Genomic DNA, 22,179 nt, shown 5'->3' with positions numbered 1-22,179 from the left:
GCGCCCGGCGCCGTGGCTCCCGGGCCGGGGGGCGGGGGGTGGGGCGAGCTTCCCCTGCAGGCCCCCTTCCCTTCGTCACAGGTGGGGAAGGAGATGACCGATTCGGAGAGGACGGGGACACCTGCCCTGGCCCCGGGGCCCTGGGACCAGCGGGAGGGACGTCAGTCCAGGACCCGGGCAGAGAGGGACCTGGGTTTCCTCCGCTTTCGGGGGCCAGGTTTGCCTCCGGCTCACAGGCCGCTGCCCCTGCCGGGGGGCTGGCTGGGGAGGTGGGCCCAGACCACGGTGTGTCATCAACAGGGGGATGGAACAGACGGCAGCTCCCCTGTGACAGCCACACCTCGGGGCAGGGTGGGGAGGGGAAGGCATCGCAGGGCTGGGGGTGGGGGGACCCATGGGGGGCAGGGCTGCGGGTGGGGCGCTCGCATGGCAGGCTGCCACTCGTGCCTGGCATGGTGGGCACTCTCGCAGGGACACCTGAGGGACGTGTGGGGGGCCGGGGGGACACTGTAACATAGCAGCACATCCTAGCTCCATACAAAACCGAGCCGACTGGCCCTGGCTGGGGTGCTCAGTGGATTGAGTGTGGGCCTGTCAACCAAAGGGTGGCTGGTTCGATTCCCAGTCAGGGCACAGGCCTGGGTTGTGCGCCAAGTCCCCAGTAGGGGGCGTGTGAGAGGCAACCACACACTGATGTTTCTCTCACTTTCTCTTTCCCTCTCTAAAAATAAATAAATAAAAATTTTAGAAAAAACCCAGCCAACTCGGGGTGAGTGGGAAAGGCCACACCCCCTTGGCCAGCGTAGGACGGCCGGGCGGCCTCCAAGGGCCGAGCTGCGCTGGTCCCGGGCAAACCCAGGGGGGCCGAGCTCCAGGTCTGTGTGGGTGAGGCCCCCGCAGCGGCTTGGTCACAGCCTGGAGCGTCGGCAGCCCCAAGTCTTGGGGGACATGACTGGCTCCCTCCCCAGGGCTCCTCCCAGCCTCCCTCCCTCCCGCCTCTGCAACCGCTGCTCCCCCCTCCCCCCCTCTCCAGCACCCCCCCCCACGGCCTGCCCCCGCACGAGGTCGTGAGCCTGTGGACGCGTCTACACCCCTCGAAGTGCCTCTGAACCGCGGGCTGCCTGGAGCACGTGGAAAAGCTCTGCCCACGACAGGACGGACATCCACGGGCCCCCACGCAACCCGCCCTGACAGCTGGGACTTCAGATCCCTTCGCGAGGAGACCACCCTCAGACAGAGCTCAGTCCGCCCCGCCCTCCGCCCCGCCCCCTCGGCCCGACAGCACGCAGCACCCGGCAGGGTTCCGGTGACGTCACTCACTGCTCACTCTCGCTACTCAGAGACAGTGTCACCTGCACGGGGCACCGCCCGCCACAGGCGTCCTCATGGAAGGGTTAGTGCAGGGAGACACGTGGCCACACCCACCTCTGCCCGAGCCAGGGACGCAGACCCGGCGCAGGAGGTGTCTCGCTGGCCCGGGGCTGGGCGTGGCCTCGTGCTCCTCCCCCCGGCACGCTCGGTGCTGCCCCGACGCCCGGTGCACGGGCGGGACGTGTCTCTCCGCCCCGAGAGTGCCTGTGACTTGGTTCTCGTCACTTGGGGCGACAGGCTGCGCTGGCCGGCGCCCGGTGCCTGTTGCAGAGGCGTGGACCCCAGACGTGCTCAGGAACCAGCCCGGGCCGCCCCCCACAGCCGCCCCCCCAGGCCCAGCTGCGGCGCACTCGCCGGGAGACGCTCACGCCCGTCTGCACCGGGACTGCTCACGGTGGAAGGGCACCCAGAGTCCCCTCCCCTGGGCCGGGTGGCCAGGCGTGGCTGCGGCCTCCTCCTCGGGGTTCCGGCGGCAGGACGGGGCCAGGCAGGAGGGGCCTGCGAAACCGGTGCCGCGGCGACCCGACGGCTATTTCCCGCCGCCTGACTCGCTCCAAAACTCCAGGTTCAGGACCCGAAGGCTAGTGGGAGGCGAGGAAAGGCAAACTCAGACCCAGGACACACGGGGCCGGACCTCCCACCCTCGAGGTTTGTTCAGTAAACAGAGGCGCTTGCTCGCCACCGGCAGCAGGGCTGTCGAAGGAAGCCGGGCTTTGAAGCCCCAGATACCCAGGACCGTCGGCAGGTGCCGCGGTCACCAGTGTGCTGTGGCCCCGGGCTACTGCCCGCAGGCCCAGGCCCCACGGATACCCCCCCCCACTCTGCGTCCTCGCCAGAGGGAGGGTCCGGGTGCAGAGAGCGCGGGGAGCGGACCCTCCAGCAGGCCTGTCCTGCCCCCCCTCACGGCCCGTTCCTGGTTTCTTCAGGGGACGGTGCTGGGGGCTCGTGAGTGGGGGTGTTGTGGTGGGTGGAGAGTTGTCCCCCCAAAGATGTACCGGAGCCCGAATCCCCTGGCACCTTGGGGGGGGGGGGCGTGACCTCACTTGGAGACAAGGCTGTCGTAAGTGCCACCTGGTTAAGAGGAGCTCACTGGGGCGTGACAAACGTCCTCACAAGGAGGTCAGAGGCCAGAGAGTCACCCACGGGGAGGACGGCAGGTGACAGCCGAGGCGGGCACTGGAGTGACGCCACGCGGCACGCTCAGGCCGGGCCGGGGCAGACCGCCCCCTACCCCCGGGGCCTCCCGACGGAGCTGTGCTCCGAAGGCCAGACAGGCCCCGGCCGGGGGCTCGGGGCAGAGGGTCCAGCCACGCACCACAGAGCAGCGGGTCTGGTCCCCGACGGCAGACACACAGGAGGCGGCCGGGTCGATGTTCCTCTCCTCCTCTTTCTCCCTCCCCTCTTCTCTCTCTAAAAGCAATTAAACGAAATCTTAAAAAAAAAAACAAAACAAAACCCTGAAAGATCTCAGAGCCTCCGGCCGGCCGCCATCCCCAGCCCTGCCGCCCAGCCCCATCGGGGCAGGGCACGGAGGGGGAGGGTGGGGAGGCCACCCCTCCGTGACTCGGCCGGCCCCGCCCCCCTGAGGCCAGCACCCAGACGTCCAGGCCACCAGCCGCCCCTGGACTCTCTCTCCTTCCTTTCAGCCCAGACCGGGCCGGCAGGCACCCTGGCTGCCCCGCACCCCATGCTCCGGTCCTCCGCCCTGGAGGTGCCGGGAGGGGTCGTGTGCTGGGCCCGGAAGCTGAGTGCCCCCTGCCGGGCACCCCCTCCCGTCGGCTGCTTCCCTGCCCCCGCCTCCTTGCTCCCTGGCTGCCCCTACTGTGACCCCGGAAGGCCTCCCTCGAGAGCACGGGCCTCGGGGATTCCCCTGGCACCCCCTCAGGGGACAGCCCTGATGACACACGCGTGAGTGCAGCTGCCGCCACCGCCCCGTCGAGCCTGACACAGAGATCCCAGGTCAGACCCGGCGCGGGAGGTCGGGCCCAGTGGGGGCGGCGCTGAGGGCCCAGGCTTGCAGGCTCTCGCCCCGCTGCCTCACACCGTGAGCGAACGTCGCTCAAAGAAGGAGAGAAAGAGCCCCGGCTGGTGTGGCTCAGTGGACTGAGCACCGGCCTGTGAACCAAAGGGTTCAATTCCCAGTCAGGGCACACGCCTGGGTTGCAGGCCAGGTCCCCAGTAGGGGGCGTGCCAGAGGCAAGCACACATTGATATTGCTCTCCCTCTTTCTCCCGTCTTTCCTCTTTCTAAAAATAAATAAATAAAATCTTTTTTTTAAAAGACTTTATTTATAGAGAGGAAGGAAAACACCCATGTGTAGTTGTCTCTCATACGCCCCCTACTGGGGACCTGGCCTGCAACCCAGGCGTGTGCCCTGACTGGGAATTGAACCAGCTGCCCCTTGTCTGGTGGGCCGGTGCTCAATCCACTGAGCCGCACCAGCCAGGGCAAATAAATACAACCTTAGGGAAAAAAAAAAAAGAAAGAAAGAAAGCAGAGACCACAAATAAGGCAAGGTGGAAAGAACTTTCTGCCAAAAACTTTGGAAAATTCAGACGGGCCCTGGAACCAGTGGAGGGCACATGGGGCGGGGCCCTGTGGCTGAGGGGGGGCAGGGCCCCAGCGTGCTCCCCACTGTGTGCTCGTCTGAAGGGGAAGAAACGCTGGGAAAGTCTGGGGAGGTCAGAGACAGCACCCCGAGGTCCCCATACCGTCCGCCACAGGACGTTCTCCGATCTGCGGGGCAGGGCGACCATCCTGGGCTGCGGGGGTCCAGGATGAGAGCCAGACCCCTGTGAGCCCGCCTTGCTGTGTGGTGTGCACCGGGCCTGGGTCACTAGTGTCACCCTGTGCACCAGGAGGCCGCGGGTTCGACCCCTGGCTGGGGCATCTACAGGGTTCCACCGGTCCCTTTCTCTCTCTGTCAATGTTCCCTCCCCCCCTCTCTCCTTTCGCCTCTTACATCAATAAACATATCCTCAGGTGAGGATTGAAAAAAAGAAAAGACGACAAAACAAAACAAAGAATGGCGATGGCCAACCCAGCAGTGGCCAGGGCGGTGTGCACGGCCCGTCTTGGTCACGTGACAGAGCGGCATCTCACTGGTCACATCACATGACACGGTCGGGTCTGGCTGGGTCATTCTTGGTACCAGAAATCCTCCTGTACAAGTACGGGCACCTGATTTTCAAAAACTCCCCTCGAAGCAAAGAGGGTAGGTCATTACTACTATTATTTCTCGTAAATCAATCAGAATTACACCTATTTTTCGGTCAGACTGGCAAAAAGAACGTGTTTTTGGCGTGCCGCAGAATTTCGGCTCCCGTGCGGTGAGAAGGGAAGGGCCGGCCCTCATCACCGCGCCGCCCCGTCTCGGGGCTCGCCGCCCCTCGCCCCAGCCCCGGGGGCGTCTGTAAGGGGCGCTCCGGCCGCCGGGGAACAGCCGCACGGCCCTCGGCCATCGCTACCGAAACGAACTGAGATCTAAGTAAGACGTAAATGTCACTTCCCAGCCCTGCGGGCCGGGGTCTCGCTGTCGTGAAGCGGTGTCAGCCCCTCCGGAAGCCCCTCGGTCTCCTCGCTCGCCCACCCCTCTGCCCGTCCCTCCCGCCGCCCGGCCTGGTCGTGTGCCCTCGCGCGTGAGGGCTCGTGGGACAGAGAGACGGGAGGACAGAGCGCGAGGCCCGCACAGACTCCGGAGCGCTGTTCGCCGGTGCCCGCGCTGGTCACGTTGGTGCCGGTGCACCTCTGGGACACCTGACGCCTCCTCTTTGTCGTCGATGGACCTTTCAGAAGGAGCAGGCGTGGGTGCCATGCAACCGAAAAGTCGGCATTTCAGAAAACAACGCCGTGCATTCAACCGGCCCTTTGGAGAAGGAACTGGGACTGCGTGTCCTCCGGTCCCGCGCTGCCTGGGGCACGTCCCGCCCTGGCGTGCTCGCCCACAGTGACAGTTTGGGGAGCCACGTGTCACGGAGGAGGCGGTGCGGGCGCCCAGAGGCCCAGCCCTCGGCTGCCCTTCCTTCGGCCCTGCTCGCAGGGCCGGCAGCGGGGGATGCGGGCAGGAGGGTGTGGGAGCGGACCAGACGGCACGGCTGTTGCGTGGGGAGAGTTCTGGAAAAGCCGGGGGAGGGGCGGGAGGACTCGGTTGGCTCAGGCCCGGGGCGGAGGGCGGGGCGGCGGCTCCCCACTCCCCGGGCAGGGTTTAACCCTCCACTTGATACAGCAGAGTGGAGCATCTTTGTAAAACCTTCTTTTCCCCCAAGTGTTCTCACAAAGCACCCGCTTTAATACCCTTGACCCTGACACCGGAGGTTGCAAAGCCTTTCCCCAGACTGGGGCCGGGCCGATGGCCCAGATGAGGTTGGATCCAGGAGTCAGTGACCCCAAAACTTGAGCTCCCTGCATATTCATTTCTGTCTTCAGCAAATCACACTCCGGCCCCAGCACGCAGGTCCTGAGGGGCCTGGCGACTGGGACCCGCTGGGCAGGGCAGGTCCTCGGCGCCTTCCCCGGGCCGGGCTGGGCCAGGCCAGGGTGGCAGCCGGCTCTGGGAGGGCCTTCCGGTCCACCCCACACCCCGCCCCACTAGCCTCCCACGCAGGGTCCGAGAGCGCCCGGCGTTTCTCAGGCCTCCCCCGTCCCGGCGAGCCCAGAGGTTGGGGCCGGCTGAAGTGGGCAGCTGCCTCGCCCGGGCAGCTGGAGCCAGAGTTCTCTCCAGGACCCTCTGAGGTCCAACCCCCGACGGCCCTTGGCTCCGGGGCCCCCCGAAGCCATACTGGGGTCCGGGCATAAGGGGTTGCAGCCAAGGAGTGGCCACTCTGGCCCGTTCTTCCTGCAGCGAAGCAGCTCCCAGTGGACCCCACGTGGCAATAAAAACGGAAGGGTTTCTTTGCTCCTCAGCCCCAGGTTAAGCAGGGGTGAGTCCTAACCTAGCGGAGACCCCCAAGGGCATTTCAACTGCGCAGAAGACCCCTTCTCACCCTCCGGCACCCCTGGAGAGAGCCCATGGTCACCTGAGCGTCTCAGACGGATGCCCTCCTGTCTGCCCCTCCCCACCCACACTCTTCTCGTGCCCAGCACCCTCACAGGCACAGGACCCTGAGAACAGGGAGGAGTGTGTTGGAGAGCGCTTGGGGAGTCTGACGAACCCCAACCGGGTGGGCGAGGCAGGTGGGCAGCAAGCACAAAGGGAAGAAGCAGCACCCCCTTGCGCCCCAGCTCCAGTCCGGCAGCGGAGTGCCCCCTCCCACGACTGCTCGGCCCTCACCACCAGGACGGGCAGCGGGCCCTCTCCGTGCCACTCCTGAACTGGAAACACCCCCACCCGCCTTCCACCCTGGGGCAACGAGGCCGACATCGGAGAGCAAAGCGGGGCATCCTTCCTTCACCCGCCCCGGCCCGGCCCGTCCTCGGGGCGGGAGGCACCACAGACGGGCCCCGCCCCTCCCTCAGGGGAAGACGCCCCCCCCCGCCCCCCCCCAAGAGCTCCCCCAGACCCCGCTCCGGGCCGTCCGCCCTCCCTCCGCTGCTGCACTGACCTGCTCTCGTGGGGACCGGCTCCACGCCGCTGCGGGAGGACCGCCCGCCCCGCCTCTCGTGACTGAGGACGGGGACGGTCTCTGCCGACACGCAGCGGGCGGGCGAGCAGGTTTGGCGGGCGTGCCCCACCGGCCCTGCCCGGGAAGTGATGTCTCACACGGGCTCCACGCATCACCGGAGCTCCGGAGCATTCTCACGGCACGGCTGCCGTGTGCGGGGAGCTTGTTTTGCCTTGCGGGTGCCATGGGAACCTTCTAGAAACTGCCCTTGCCCCTGGCCTGAGAGCCGGGGAGATCCTCCCACCGTGTGTGAATGGTCAGCCCGGGTCCATTCAGAAGGAGCCACGAATCCCTCAGAAGGAGTCCCCACACCCTCGGGACCCACGCTGCAGCCCCCCGCCGGCTCTCGTGGGGGCGGGAGCGCAGCTAAGCAATGGCGGTGGGCCCGCCCAGAACCGGCGTCCCCCGGTTACCTCTCAGCCCTGGCCCTCCTCTGTGAGTGCACACCCGGAGTGCTGGCCCGGGGGACACCTGCATGGCTGTGCCCCGGTCACCACCCACCTGGAGCCCTGCAGTCACGTCCTAGCCGTCTCCTCCCCGCCCCCAGCGCCCGCTCTCAACACAGCTGGCGGAGCCGCCCTCCTGCCGCAGCCGCCGGGGGTCTGGTCCGCCCTTCTCTTTGGCCCGAGAGCCGCCGAGTCCTCCCTGCCGCCCAGACACAAGCCCTGTGTGTCCGGTGCTCGTTACCCTCACTTACACTCGCCTGCTCCACGCACAGGGCCTCCCTGCCAGTCTGATGCGAGTGCGCACGCCGCACGCCGCCCCGGGGCCTTTGCACCTGCTGCCCTGGCTGCGGGCAAGGCCCTTCCCCCACCTCCGTCAGGACTCCGCACACACGGCCGCCTTCCCAGCGAGGCCTCTCCGGGCCTTTCTATCTAAAACCATGGCCCCCCACGCCCTGCCCTCGCTCCCCCTCCCCCGGGTCGTTTTCCTGTACTGGACCCACCGCTCCCGACACACAGTGCGTTCCACTTCCTTGCTGGTTTCTGGCCCACGCCACCCCCCACCCCCGGAGCACACGGCCTCCGGAGGACAAGAACCCAGGTCATGGTTCAGCCCGGGTGCCCTGGGCTCCTGGCCCCCGAGGAAAGAGCACCCTGACGTGGCCGCCAGGGACACCGTGACGCATCCAAATGCCATTCCATCATCTGTCAGGCCTTCCCTGCCCTGTCCCTGGTCACCCCCCTCCCCACTCCCCACCCACCCGAATCCCCCGTGTCACCACCAGCCTGGCCTTGGGCCCTGGGTCCTGCCAGCACCCTGCCCACCTGTGGGTCTTCGGACTCCCGTCCAGTCCCTTCTTCCTGGGACACTCCTCCCGGGAGGCTGCCATGGCCACCTCCTCTCACCACCTGGGGGCACCTTCCTCCCACTGCCACTGCTGGTGTGTCCCCCGCCCAACCTGCAGCCCACTCGCCTCTCTACTGGCCTCATTTCGTTTGCGTCACAGAAGCTGTGAAAACTGCAATCGTGTTGCTGTTTGCACGTTCTGTCGGGCTTACCCTTCTCCGGAGCACAGCTCTGGAGGGCAGTGCCATCTGTCCCTTTTGCTGCCCACAGATGCCCCACGCACATCTGCTGCCCCACGCTGGACGCCGGCAGTGCGGGGTCCATGGTCCAGTCGGGCGGGGTCAGGCGGGGCTTCGGGCTTCATCCTGTGCCTCACGGAGGGGGGGGGGAGCCGGAGGGGCCGCACCTAGAAAGGAACGAGTGTTTGCCACTGCGTGCTGGGCGGGGTCTCTGGCAGGAAGTCCATCTTCAGGGGCAGCCCCTCTCATCCAGGACAGCGACTCCTACGGTGATGACTCACGGAGGAAGCCCAGCCGGCCCAGGAGCACTGCACCCAGACCTCCTCTGCCCTGGGACCAGACGGGCCGCCTCGCCCACCCGTCTGTACCTGCACGGGCCCAGGGAAACAGGCCGGGCAGGCAGGTGCGGCCACAGAGCCGCTCCAGCCTGCCCCGTCGCTCTGGCCTGAGCTCCAGGAGCTCCTGGTCGGCAGGGCCCCTGGCCTCTGCCCTCTGCCTGCCCTGGATCCAGGCACACCTACGGTGTGCTAGGGCAGCCCTGGGGAGCCAGACGCACATGGGCCCTCCTTGAGATTAGTCTAATCAGGTGAGAAATTAGACTCCCCCCCCGCCCAAATATGGCAGGGTGGGAGGGGAGGCCCCGGAAACAGTCCGTATTTCAAGGGATGGGTACCCCACCTGTTAGACTCATCCCAAGGGGGCCAAGGACAAGTCTGCTTTGCTCCACAGTGCTCACCCGGAGGCCCCAACCCCTGTCCCACCCCACAGCTCCTGTGACTGTCACGGAACTCTGGTTCCAAACACGAGGAGGAGGGCTTTGGAAGGTGCACCCACACAGTGGAAGGAACACGGCCAGGAGAATGGTGGGAAGGGACAGGAAAGCGGAGAAGCCAAAGACAAGTGTAGGTGGCCCGGAGTGAGACTTTAAAATGCCCAGCAAGTGTCACGGAGGCCACGATCCCCGGACACTGGCGGGGAATCCGGCCCGGCGATCTCGCCCGCCCTCCCCGTTCATTCCAGAACCCGCCCTCTGTCACCTCCCGCTCCACCTTCAGCCCACCCTCTCCCCAGCGCCTGGCCTGCTCACGCCCCCACTGGGAAGCCCTTGCAATAACAGCGCCCTCCCCTAGGAATATCATACACAGTAAAACGTTTCTACCAAGTAAAATGTTTCCATAACGTAGCTATGTTTTGATAGCACAAAGAAACAGGTGACCTCAAAGTAACATATTTAACTCAGTATGTCTAAAACAGTCATTTCCACACCAAATCAACGTAAACATCATCGAGATGTTTTCACATTCCTTTCCTGTACCGTCCTAGAGATCTGTTTCACAACTCGCCCTGTTGCATGGCTTGCAAAGCAGCGTGGGCAACCTCCGAAGAGGCACCGGATGTCCTCCGAGGGGTGGGAAGCCCGAAGAACTTCCGTTCCTATGCTACCGGCAGTCCAAGGAAGGAATTTGGCTTTGCGAACATTAAACATTGGGTTAATAACGGCGTCCTTGCTGGGCCCGCTTGTTCGGGCGGTTCTCCCGAGGGCCAAGAACCTTGCAGGAGCAAGCCCGCATTCACTTCCTTGCTGTCAGCCAGTCACACCCCACGGTCCTCTCCCTGAGCCTGGCACTGAGCCGGTGAGCCGGTTACCTAGTTTCCACTAGACCGACCTTCACAGCGGGAGGGGGTTCCCGCGCTGCTGGGAAGGCGGCCCCGGAGTAAGGATGTCTCCAGGTGGCGAGCCAAGAAAACAACGGACCGGCAAGGACACAGCCGGCACTGTTAGTGCACAACTTTCACAAAAGCCGCTTCTCATACGACAGAGAATGAACACGGGTCAGGCGGAGAGGCTGGTGCCAGGGCCCGGGGACTTAAGGGAGTGTAGGGTTAAGTTGGCGTAGCTGGGTGTGTTGGCGAAGTGGCAAGAAGCCAGTGCCCATGGGGGCGTCTGGTCTTCACGGCAGGGTTCAGTGTGAGGCCGCGGGGAAGAGGGCGCTGCAGCCAAACGAAGGCGCGTCCTCACTGTCCCGCGGCCAGGCCCGGGGTCCCGGTAAGGAGGACGCCGGGGGACCCCAGTGCGCACACCCCCAGGCGCAGCCCTGTCTCCGCACTCGAAGCCGAGTAGGGGCTGCTCCCGAAGGGGTGAAAACACGGCGACCGAGCCCTGGCTGGCTGAGCCCTGGCTGGCGTAGCTCAGTGGATTGAGCGCGGGCTGCGAAACAAAGTGTCGCAGGTTCGATTCCCAGCCAGGGCACAGGCCTGAGTTGCAGGCCATGACCTCCAGCAACCGCCCATTGATGTTTCTCTCTCTCTCCCTCCCTTCCCTCTCTAAAAATAAATAAATAAAATCTTAAAAAATAAAACACGGCGACCGAATCGGAGCTGATCCCAGGTTTTCCCAAAGCAGACTATTTGCAGCGAGCGTTTCCATCCGGCGTCAGCGATAACCCGTTTCCCACGCTGTGTCCGGCCAGTGACACCGCACACGCGCACAAGCGCCAGGCGGCCCGCGCCCAGGCTCTCACTCGGGGCGGGACCGCCCTGGCTGGGCCGGCGCCGGGGACCCGGTACTGAACGTAAACCCCGCTCCTAACCCAGGCGACAACAGCGTCGTGCTGGCTCTGCAACTTTTATAGGGGCGGCGAGGCCCCGCCCCCTGCGAGATCCCGCGAGAGCTCGGATCTCGCAAGAGGCTCAGCAGCCCGCCCCTTTTCCTGCGGCAAGCTCCCATCCCCCTTTCCCGCGACGAGAACTCCCCGCCCCCCCGGAGCAGCCCCGACGCCCGCTCGCACGCACGTCGGCGCGCAGTGACGTCAGTTCCTGGCGGTGCCGGCCCTGCTTCCGGTTTTCTCCACTGCGCGCGCTTCGCTCTCAGCCGACTCCCGATCATGGCGGCCGCGGCCACGATGGCGAACTCGGGCTCGGCGCGGAAGCGGCTGCTCAAAGAGGAGGACATGACCAAGGTGGAGTTCGAGACCAGCGAGGAGGTGGACGTGACCCCCACGTTCGACACCATGGGCCTGCGGGAGGACCTGCTGCGCGGCATCTACGCCTACGGTTGGTGGGCATGGGCCGGGAGAGCGCGGCGCGGGGGTCAGCGCACGCGAGCCCGGTGGAGGGCTGGCGGGGCCGGGCTTGGGGGCTGCGAGGCTCCGAGCCGCGGCCGTTGGCGGGCGACCCCCTCTCCAGCGCGCCATCATCCGTCATCACTCCGCGCCCGTGGGCTTGGCGTGTTGTCCCCGGCGCGGAGCAACGTGCGGGTCCCTCAAAGGTTGCACAGCCGTCCGGGCGTTCGGAGTCGTGCATTTAACGGACCGGCGTCTCGCATCCCCCGGTGCGAGGCTCGGGCGCCGCTCCAGGCACCGGGGGTTGAGCAGCGAGCCGGAGCAGCTCGTGCCCTGGGGAGCTCTAGTTGTGTTCCGGAGAAGGTCGCTTCAGGCAGCGGGGACGGCCGTGCAGACAGTGCGGCGGGACTGGAACTCGACTGTGTCCCGGGGGGGTGAAGACAGCTGAACCAGCAGAGATGCGGGGGTTCCCGGGACGGGTGGCATTTGCGCTGCGGTCGGGATTAAGGGGCCGGTTAAGAGAAGACCGTGGTGACACTGGGTGTATCCCAGGAGCAGAGCCTCCTGTCCTGGGAGCCCAGGGGTGCGTTGGGAGTGCGAGGCAGGCCCCAGAGCTCGCGTGGCGTCCCACGAGGTGATGCCAAGTTTACTAAGTGCCCGGGAAGCCGGAGGAGCTGTAGGCTGAAGAGGGACCGGTTCACAGTTGGGGGGTTCTCCTGGGCTGGGGGGAGGAAGGAAACAGGGCGGAGCTAGGAGGCTTTTGCCCCGCGTCCTGGAGAGAGGCAGAGGGACGGGGTCTCGGTGGCTGTGGCGTGCTGCCCCCTGGCTGCGCTGGGGGTGAGGGTGAACGGCAGAGGGCCTCTGACTACTGGGTGTTGTGAGTGACCCCACAGGTCATGCCGAGGTCAGCGTAGGTGAGCAGCCCTCGAGGGAGGCAGGGTCGGGGTTTGGTCCTGGACGAGGTGAGCTCGAGGGGCCCGTGGGCTGTCCTGCTGGTCTGTGGGAGGCGGCTGTCCAGGTTGGTGCCGGGGATGCTGACAGGAGCGGTCTGCACCTGTGCAGGCGGCCTGCGACGGGGCAGCTGTCGCCCAGCGGTCCTTGGTGTCAGGGTAGTTTAGACGGGACAGGACTCACTGCGGGGACGGAAGGTGAAGAACCAGCCCTTCGGCCTGGTGGGGCGGCAGGCAGCCAGTCCCGCCTCTGGCACCCAGGCCCCCCGGCCCCGACACCCTGCAGCCTCCCGGGTGCGGGGTCCTCAGCGGGGCTCTAAGTCGTCTGCTCTGCCTGCTCCGTGTTAGGCAGGGGATTGCGCTGCATTCTGAAAGGCTACGAGAAATGTTCAAAATGCAGTTTTGTCCGTAGAGTTTTGTTTGTTTGGTTGGGAGATACTGGTCCTCTTTCAGGGTGGCCTCGTCCTCGGTGGTGTGGACCGCCCCGCGAGAGGGCTGGGGTGCAGGCCGCCCCAGTGCCGCCCAGCGGCGGAGGAGGAGAGTGGGGACACTGTGGCTCTGAGGGACTGACTTTCTCTCTGTAACCTGGAGAGCAGTGCAAAGGAGAACACGTAGGTTTTTGTGAGGCAGCCAGACAGCGGCGGGACTGGGGCGGAAAGTGCGCCTCCCCGCCCTCTCCGGGGCACCCCCGCTGGCTGATGCCTGTTTCGGGCCTCAGGGGTCTCCGTGCCACGAGGCCATGCCTGCAGCAGAAAGCCCTTCAGTCTCCAGGAAGGAGACCCCAGCCCGCACCGGCCGGGAAGACCCGCTGCAGCCCCGTTCCCGCAGCGGCCGTGTCGTGGGGGCTCAGCGTGTCGGACGGGGGTGTAGCCAGGGGTGGGGGAGCCGGGGGCGGAGGGTGGAGGAAGATTGCTCCTCTCTGCCCCAGGGAGCTTACCGCACTGCTGGTCACCGGCACGCTGGCCTGGTGTGGAGCGCCCCCCTCTCTGTCTCGGCTGCAGGGTTTGAGAAGCCGTCCGCCATCCAGCAGCGGGCCATCAAGCAGATCATCAAAGGGAGGGACGTCATCGCGCAGTGAGTCCGCTCGCCCGGAGGGGCGGGGCTGGGGGGGCCACGGCCCGTTGGGAAGCGCGTCCTCGGACCCTTGGACAGCACGGGGCTGAGCCCTGAGGGCCCGCTGATACGTGGGTCGCCTTTTCAGTAGATCCGCAACCGTGCTTTTCTCCCTTGCGGTTCCCTAACAGCGCCTCCTCCAGCTCGCTCTACCGTGCAGCAGGCGCTGGCCTGTGACGTGCGGGGCGTGTCCGCTGACAGTCGCCCGTGTCAGCGGGAAGACTTGGGCCAGAGCCGGCGGGAGCAGCTGAGGCTGGGGGGTCGGCGCTTGTGCTGTGCGGGAGCCCGGCCCTGCTGACCCTGCGTGGTCGGGGGTCCGCTCCGTGTCACCCGCCGTGTCCCTGGCTCAGCCCCGGGGAGCCCTGAGTGCGGGCGTTCCCGAGCTCGCTGGTGCCGAGGGCTCTGGTTCTCCCAGCCCCGCTGCCCGCCCGCCGGCCTGTAGAGCTGTGCGGGATGCTCCTCAGACGGCCGTAGTCCTGGTCCACCCGGTGTTTAAAGCCCCGTTTCCCGGAAGACAAACCAGACACACAGGCACAGCCTGCAGGGGGGCTTTGGTGCAGACGGTGCTGCTGAAGGGGCCGCCGCCGCCCGGGGCCGGGTTCCGCAGCGCCCTCAGCCCCGAGACCCCGGCCGCAGCTGCTGTCCCCGTCTCCCGCCTGCGTCCCACCCCTGACAGCTGAGGGGGGGGGCTGTTTGGGGGCGGGACCAGAGCAGCCCCGCCCACCGGTGCCCTCTCCCCTAGGTCTCAGTCCGGCACGGGCAAAACGGCCACCTTCAGCATCTCCGTTCTGCAGTGTCTGGACATCCAGGTACCCGCTGCCCCGCTCCTGCCATCCGGGGGGGGACTCGCCTCCCTGGGACCACAGGGTCCGGAAGCGCAGCTTCTGTGCGTCTCGGCGGGCGCGCTCCAGTCCTCAGAGGGACCCTCCCTGCGCGCCAGTGTCCCAGCCCGCCGGGGCCCCGTCACAGCCCGTCGTGTCTGGGGGTCAGGGGGCGTGGGCTGGGGGCCACTCCTGTCGGCACACCCACACACCATGGGTGCCGGGGGCGCGGCCCGGGAACAGGCAGCCTGTTCACCCGTGTCTGGAGTCTGTGTGCTCGACGGGAGACGACGCTCGGGACAAGCTGAGTCCGAACCAGCGGGTCTGCCTCCCGGCGACTGAAGCCCGTTCCCACGCCTTGTCCCGCCAGGTCCGGGAGACCCAGGCCCTGATCCTGGCGCCGACCCGAGAGCTGGCCGTGCAGATCCAGAAGGTGAGGTGGCCTGCGGGCCCGGGCTTTCTGCTCCCAGAGCTGTCCCAAGCCCCGGCGTTCTACCACAGACCGTCACGCGCTCCGTGACTTGCTGGTTTGTGCCAGGCGTTCCTGGTTCCAGGCGGGGCTTGTGCGGTCCCGCTGGTCTCGGCGGCCTCAGAGCTGCGGCTTCCCCGCTGCCGGCGGGCACTGTGGGGGGCCGTCTGTCCGTCAGCGCGCTGCGGTCTCTGGGCGGGTGGGGGGGGGCTTTACACGTGCCCTGACTCTCCTGCGATGGTTGTGCCTCTGTGGTACGGGACCGCCAACACTGCCTGCCTCCCCCGCTGTAGAAAGCCGTGGTGGAGGGGGAGGAGGGGCCTCGGGAGGAGGAGCGCGGGGCTGGTCGGCGGTGCGAGTGGGGGCACCAGAACCGGAGTGCAGGCGGCGCTGTGCTTGCTCCGAGCAGGGGCTGCTGGCGCTGGGGGACTACATGAACGTGCAGTGCCACGCCTGCATCGGGGGCACCAACGTCGGGGAGGACATCCGGAAGCTGGACTACGGGCAGCACGTCGTGGCCGGCACGCCCGGGCGCGTCTTCGGTGAGCGCCTTGCCCGCAGCCGTGCGCCCGCACCGCCGGGCCGCCTGTCGGGGGAGGGGAGGCCTCTGGCTGGGCCAGCTCGTCCCTCGCGGCGCGGGGCCTGACTCCTCTGGAACGCGGCTCCGCAGACATGATCCGCCGCAGGAGCCTGAGGACGCGCGCCATCAAGATGCTGGTCCTGGACGAGGCCGACGAGATGCTGAACAAAGGTGCGCGCGCCTGCCCGTGGGTCTGCGTGGTCGCGGCGCAGAGTGGGGCGGCGCAGAGTGGGGCAGCGCAGAGTGGGGCCGCGGGCCATGAGCAGCCTCACACCTCGGTCTTCCCCCGGCCCCGGTCTCTGAGGCCGGGCACGCCGGCCCGGCAGCTGCCACCTGGAGGGGAGGTGGGGGGCAGCAGGGCGTCCTGTCCTGCAGGCGACCCGCGCTCGGGGGCCGTCGTCCTGTAGGTTCCCTGGGCTGTTTGCTCGGCCCGGGCCGTGTTCACGGACGGGAACTAGTTGCCTGTTTGATGGGGGGGTGGGTACTGAGGCTTAGTAACAGTAGTTTTGGGTGCATAACGTGATGGTTTGAACTTTGGGGTGGGGTTTTCATTGGGGGATGTGTTTGGTAAAAGCCCGGATCTCTGGACTCTCTTAAAACTCGGCCCATCTGGCCGCCTTGGGTGCAAGTGTTTGCAGACAGCGGCAGCCAGAACCAAGTGGGGAACCTGGGCCAGCGTTCAAGGGGGGCGACTCCTAACTGGGCCTTCGGGCCCCTCGGGTGCGGCGTGACCCTGGAGTTTGCGGGGCGCGGGGGGGAGGAGAGGGACTGAGAGGAAAGGGCTCCTGGTGGCGTCGGGCTGCGTGGTCACGCCACAGCTGTGCCCGACCCCACCTGAGACCGGGCGTGCGGCCTCACGGGCCCCGTGTCCCGCCCCAGGCTTCAAGGAGCAGATCTACGACGTGTACAGGTACCTGCCCCCAGCCACGCAGGTGGTGCTCATCAGTGCCACGCTGCCGCACGAGATCCTGGAGATGACCAACAAGTTCATGACGGACCCCATCCGCATCCTGGTGAAGCGGTGAGCGGGCTGCGCGGGCCTTGCTCTGTTTGGGACACGGAGGCCTGGGCTTTCCTTGGTGAAAAGGCAGCTTTTACTGTGCACACTCCCCTCTGACCCCGGACTCCAAATCATGAAGTTAGCTTCAAGGTTCCGTCGGTGGTCTGAGAGTGAAACGAGCGTGCCGTTGAGCGGTTGAGGGTTGTGGTGGTCGGGGTGGTGGGAGGTGTCCCCTCTGTCCCAGAGCTGAGGGGCGGTGGAGGGGCTGGGGCCGGGCTGGGGCGCTCGGCCTGGGTGGCCCTCCAGTCTCGGCAGAGCGGGCGACAGGCTCTGCCCCTGCCCCGCAGCGACGAGCTGACTCTGGAAGGCATCAAGCAGTTCTTCGTGGCGGTGGAGAGGGAGGAGTGGAAGTTCGACACGCTGTGCGACCTCTACGACACGCTGACCATCACCCAGGCGGTCATCTTCTGCAACACCAAGAGGAAGGTGGGCTCGGGCGCGGCTCTTCGCCCCCCGCCCTGCGGGTCTCTGCGGACGGGGTCTGCCTCCGTGGGGGCCAGGCTCCGGGCTCTACGGGCACATGGGCTCTGGGGTAGCTGCACTGAGCCCCGCGCCCCAGTCGTGTGTGCGTGCGTGCGGGCTCACGCGGCGTCTGTGGTCCGGGCGGCAGGTGGACTGGCTCACGGAGAAGATGCGGGAGGCCAACTTCACGGTGTCGTCCATGCACGGCGACATGCCGCAGAAGGAGCGCGAGTCCATCATGAAGGAGTTCCGGTCCGGCGCCAGGTGGGTGGCCCCCGGCCCCTGGGCCCGGCCCTTCCCTCCTGGGTGTGGGGGCGCCCGCTGCTGTGGCAGGGTGGGCCACGGGTCCGTGCCTCGCGTAGACGGGGACGGTCCGGTTCCATGTGTGCGATTGGGGGTCTTCAGCTCTGTCCCATAGTGGCCAGAGAACGTGCTTCGCGTGGCTGCTCTCCTGCGGCATCCTCATGACTGCCTGGTGGGGTGGGCTGTGGTGGGTCCGTGCGCACAGGCAGGGGGGTGCCGTGGGCGGTACCCTGGCCTCCCGCACATGCCCGGTCAGGTTCAGCCGCCAACCCCGTGTGCTCTGTCCCAGGCGTGCTGGGTGGCTGCGGGCGAGGGTGCCGGGAGGCTCTGCCGGGCCTCGGTGGAGCATTTGCAGGGGCACGGTGGCTGTCCCTGTGCCGCTGGGGCTTTAGGGGGTCACTGGAGGTGCTGCGAGGGGACCCGAGCTGTTCGCTCGCTCACTCGCTCGCTGGCACACGTGGCCAGAGGAGCGACGCTCCCCCAACGCCCTTTCTGAGCGTGTCCCTCGGGGCCTGGTGTGTGCCGGACGCGCCCCCACCGCCTCTTCCCTCTGCAGCCGGGTGCTCATCTCGACCGACGTCTGGGCCCGGGGCCTGGACGTGCCGCAGGTGTCGCTCATCATCAACTACGACTTGCCCAACAACAGGGAGCTGTACATCCACAGGTGCGGCCCTGCCGCGGCGGTGGGGGGGCGGTCCTGGGGGGGCCTGCGCCGCGTCCCCCTGGCCGACTCCGCCTCTCCCGCAGGATCGGGCGGTCGGGCCGGTACGGCCGGAAGGGCGTGGCCATCAACTTCGTGAAGAACGACGACATCCGCATCCTGCGGGACATCGAGCAGTACTACTCCACGCAGATCGACGAGATGCCCATGAACGGTGCGCGGCGGGCGGGGCCGGGGGGGGGGGGGGGGGGGATTCCCTGGGCGCTGCCCCGTCAGTGGGTTTCGTGGTGCCAGTGTTTCCGAGCTCCACTGGGGGCTCCACTGGGGCCTTTAATCACGACTGCCTTCTCCCGTGCGCTCTCTTTCAGTGGCCGACCTGATCTGAGGGTCTGCCTGTGACCGTGAGGACCAGCCGGGCCGGCGGCGGCCCCGGGGCCTGCTGGGGTCCAGATCCCGCGTCTGGAGGTGTACACGCTGTGCTGCCCAGGCCCGGGGCCACAGTCCTGTCGACCTCCCCGCGAGGACCAGTCGGGCTGGCGGCGGCCCCGAGGGCTGCTGGGAGCCAGATCCAGCGTCTGCAGGGGTGTGCGCTGTGCTCCCCTGGCCCGGCCACAGTCCCATTGACCTCCCCTCGAGGACCACTCGGGCTGGCGGCGGCCCCGGGGGCTCCTGGGGGACAGATTCCGCGACTGGAGTTCGCGAGCTATGCTGCTCTGTCCCCCAGAGCCCGGCCAGAGTGCCGTCGACCTCTCTCTATGTGTACATACTGCTTTGCTGTGTGTCTTTCTCATTAAACCTTTACGCTTTTCCCACGGACTCCTGTTATTTCTTAAGGTGCCACCAGCTTTTCTCGTCACCCGCTGGGCAGGTCATTCGCCGTGTTTGCCAAGCGCTTGGGCGGAGCCCGGCCATGGGGGCGGAGGGGGGTGCTGGCTTCACTGGCTGGGGTGGGTGGGAACCGTCCAGATTGGCGGGGGCGGTGGGGGGCCTGGAAATACTCTGGAAGCTCCTCGGGCAGTTCTCACTCAGAGCATGTGAAGTCCGGGAGCGTAGGGAAGGGGTTTCCTCTGACTTTCCAGCGAGGAGGGGTCACTTGGGACTCAGATGGTGTGGGGGGTGGTCGCTGAGCAGCAGCACAGTGACAGCACAGCTCCGCCACAGCGGGCCCCTCGTCCCCACCCAAGAAGGTGACAGTGAGAGGAGGAGCTACACCTGCCCCCGACCTCCTTCTTGTGGACGGCGGGTGACAGATGGACTCACACAGTGTTCCGGTGGAGGGGACAGGTCACAGTCGAAGACGAGGCAGTCACACTCAGTGTCTGACCTTGCTGGCGACCGAGGAGTGGCCTGTGGCGGTCAGGCAGCGAAGGTGCTGCCACCACTGCTCTGGACGTCGGTGACATGGTCAGTGGGCACGCTCTGGGTGGCAGCTGCTGTCTTGCCGCCGGGCCCTTCACAGACTTGGGCTTAGAGGGTCGTCCACTCAAGTAGTTGAAGTTTTTTGGTTAAAGAACAAAGTCATTTTCAAGTAGTTGAAGTTTTTTGGTTAAAGAACAGTGATTTTCTTTACTTTTAGGGAGAGGGGAAGAGGCTCACAAAAAGGAAGAAAAACATCCATGTGTGGTTGTCTCACGCGTCCCCTACTGGGGACCTGGCCTGCAACCTAGGAATGTGCCCTGACCGGGAATCGAACTTGCAACCTTTTGGTTTGCAGGCCCACACTCAATCCACTGAGTCACACCAGTCAGGGCTCAACTAGTTTAATATTTAAAAACACTATTTGACTGTAAAACTCCACATCCATTGTAGGAAAAGTTGTGAAATAACCCTAGTATGAAAATCACCAGTGTTGTAGGGGACAGCTCAGCCACTGCCCATGACCTTGGCTCTTTCCTCAAGGTCGCACAGGCAAAGGCTCGAGCAGCTGCCATCCAGTCACGCACCCTGTGGTCCCCGTGAGCACGCGGGCTCGGGCTCTGGGGACTGCTTCATGCAAGAGTAGTGACACGCACGAAAGCAGAGTGACCAAAAGCCCAAAGCCTGAGAAGGCGGCACTGACGGCATGGGGGTTTGGACTGTGTGTGACCTGGCGGCTGGTCCTCGGGGCCGCCTTCCGCGAGTCGGTGTAGCTCGTGAAGCTGATGTTCAGGTGTAACCCTTAAAGGAACCAGTAAAGAAAGGGACCAGCCAACACTGGAGACAAAAAGGGACCCGGCAGATTCTGAGCCGGAAAGGGCTGGAGGCCCCGGCCAGGTGGCTCAGGGGGTCGGAGCTTCGTCCCGACGCCGAGGGCGGGCATTCCGTCCCCGGGCAGGGCACGCAGAGGAAGCAACCCACGAATGCAGCAGTGAGTGCGACAGCAAGTCCATGTTCCTCTCTCTAAGCTCAATAAACAGCCCTGGCCGGTGTGGCTCAGTGGATTGAGCACCAGCCTGAGAACCAAAGGGTTCCTGGTTCGATTCCCAGTCAGGGCATAGGCCTGGGTTGCGGGCCAGGTCCCCAGTATGGGGCACGTGAGAAGCAACCACACACTGATGTTTCTCTCCCTCTCTCCCTTTCTGTCTATAAATCTCTAAAATAATAAAAATAAGTAAAAAATTGTAAAACACGGGGCTGGAAACAAGAACGAAACCAAGGAGAAAGACCTAGGCAGCAGAGGGGTAGAGTCCAAAGAAGCACACCAGCAACCACGCTGCCTACCTTCCGAAACGAGGAAAAGTCAGCCTCACCCTGAGCCGGCAGGAGAAAGATTCCAGAAGTCAATGAAATACTAGAAAAAAAATAAAGAAAACCCAAAGTTGGTTGTTTCAAAAGATCATCAGTGTTGGCAAATTTTAAGTGACAATGACCAAGAATGAAGAGACTCAAAATTACCGGACTTCTGGCCAAGACGGAGGCATAGGTGGACGCACCGCACCTCCACGCACAACCAAGATTGGAACAACAACAATTTAGAGGCAGAATTAACACCCAGAACTGACAGAGAATTTATCTGAATGGAAGTCGGACAGCCAAGAAGTTGAAGTAGAACCGTTCATCCAGACCGGTAGGAGGGGCGGAGAGAAGCAGCCAGGCATGGGGCGCGGCGTGTGGAGATCGGGGAGAACTGGGTGCATAAGGCAACCAGGAGCCTGTAAGGCATCTGGGGCGCACAAGGCCGCAGCGGGTGGATCTTGAGCACCCTGAGTACGCAAGCGGCAGCCGGCAGACCCAGTGAGGCGGCAATTGTGGACCAGGGCAGAGCGCGCAACCCAGGGTCCCAGAGAAGGGACTGAGGTCCCACGGAGAACGGAGCTACCACCATTGCTCCCTCCCGCCCCAGCCCCGCCCCCACATACAACGTCACAGTCTAGCGACTGGGGTGCCCAGCCCCGGTGAACGCCTAAGGCTCCGCCCCTCACCGTAACAGGAGCGACCAGACCAAAAAAAAAAAAAAAAAAAGAGAGAGAGAGAGAGAGAGAGAGATGGCTCAAACAAAAGAACAAATCAGTGCCCCAGAAGTCATCCTTTTGAGCGACTAAGAGATAGCCAACCTATCAGATGCACAGTTCAAAACACTGGTGATCAGGGAGCTCACAGAATTGGTTGGTTTTGGTCGCAAATTAGATGAACAAATGCAGGTTACCATAAAAGAAATGAAGGAAAATGCACAGGGAACCAATAGCGATGGGAAGGAAACTGGGACTCAAAATAATAGAGTGGACCAGAAGGAAGAAAGAAACAGCCAAACAGGAAAGAACGAAGAAATAAGAATTCAAAAAAGCTAGGAGAAGCTTAGGAACCTCCAGGACATCTTTAAATGTTTCAACATCTGAATCATAGGGGTACCAGAAGGGGAAGAGGAAGAACAAGTGGAAAAGTTATTTGAACAAATAATAAAGGAGAACTCCCCCAATCTGGCAAAGGAAATAGACTTCCAGGAAGTCCAGGAAGCTCAGAGAGTCCCAAAGAAGTTGGACCCAAGAAGAAACACACCAAGGCACATCATCATTACATTAGCCAAGGTAAAAATGAAGAAGAGAATCCTAGAAGCAGCAAGAGATAAGGGGACAGTAACCTACAAAGGAGTTCCCATCAGACTGTCAGCTGATTTCTTAAAAGAGACCTTGCAGTCAAGAAGGGGCTGGAAAGAAGTATTCCAAGTTATGAAAGACAAGGACCTACATCCAAGATGACTCTATCCAGCAAAGCTTTCATT

The 22,179-nt window shown here is 64.6% G+C and overlaps 1 protein-coding gene across 1 annotated transcript; it reads left to right on the top strand.

Moving 5' to 3' along the window:
- The first annotated feature begins 11,301 nt into the window (after nt 1-11,301).
- EIF4A3 (eukaryotic translation initiation factor 4A3) lies at nt 11,302-18,795 on the top strand. Its single transcript, XM_028519537.2, has 12 exons — nt 11,302-11,554; nt 13,514-13,586; nt 14,368-14,434; nt 14,817-14,879; nt 15,325-15,457; nt 15,586-15,666; nt 16,375-16,516; nt 16,843-16,981; nt 17,166-17,281; nt 17,877-17,984; nt 18,068-18,195; nt 18,350-18,795. The coding sequence occupies exons 1-12, from the start codon at nt 11,386-11,388 to the stop codon at nt 18,364-18,366; spliced, it is 1,236 nt and encodes a 411-aa protein (XP_028375338.1). The 5' UTR covers nt 11,302-11,385; the 3' UTR covers nt 18,367-18,795.
- Nucleotides 18,796-22,179: the final 3,384 nt, after the last annotated feature.

Source organism: Phyllostomus discolor, chromosome 8, assembly GCF_004126475.2.
Source record: "Phyllostomus discolor isolate MPI-MPIP mPhyDis1 chromosome 8, mPhyDis1.pri.v3, whole genome shotgun sequence".
In the NCBI taxonomy this organism is placed as follows: domain Eukaryota; kingdom Metazoa; phylum Chordata; class Mammalia; order Chiroptera; family Phyllostomidae; genus Phyllostomus; species Phyllostomus discolor.
The sequence above is the reverse complement of the archived record's forward strand: the minus strand, read 5'-3'. Positions and strand labels throughout refer to the sequence as shown.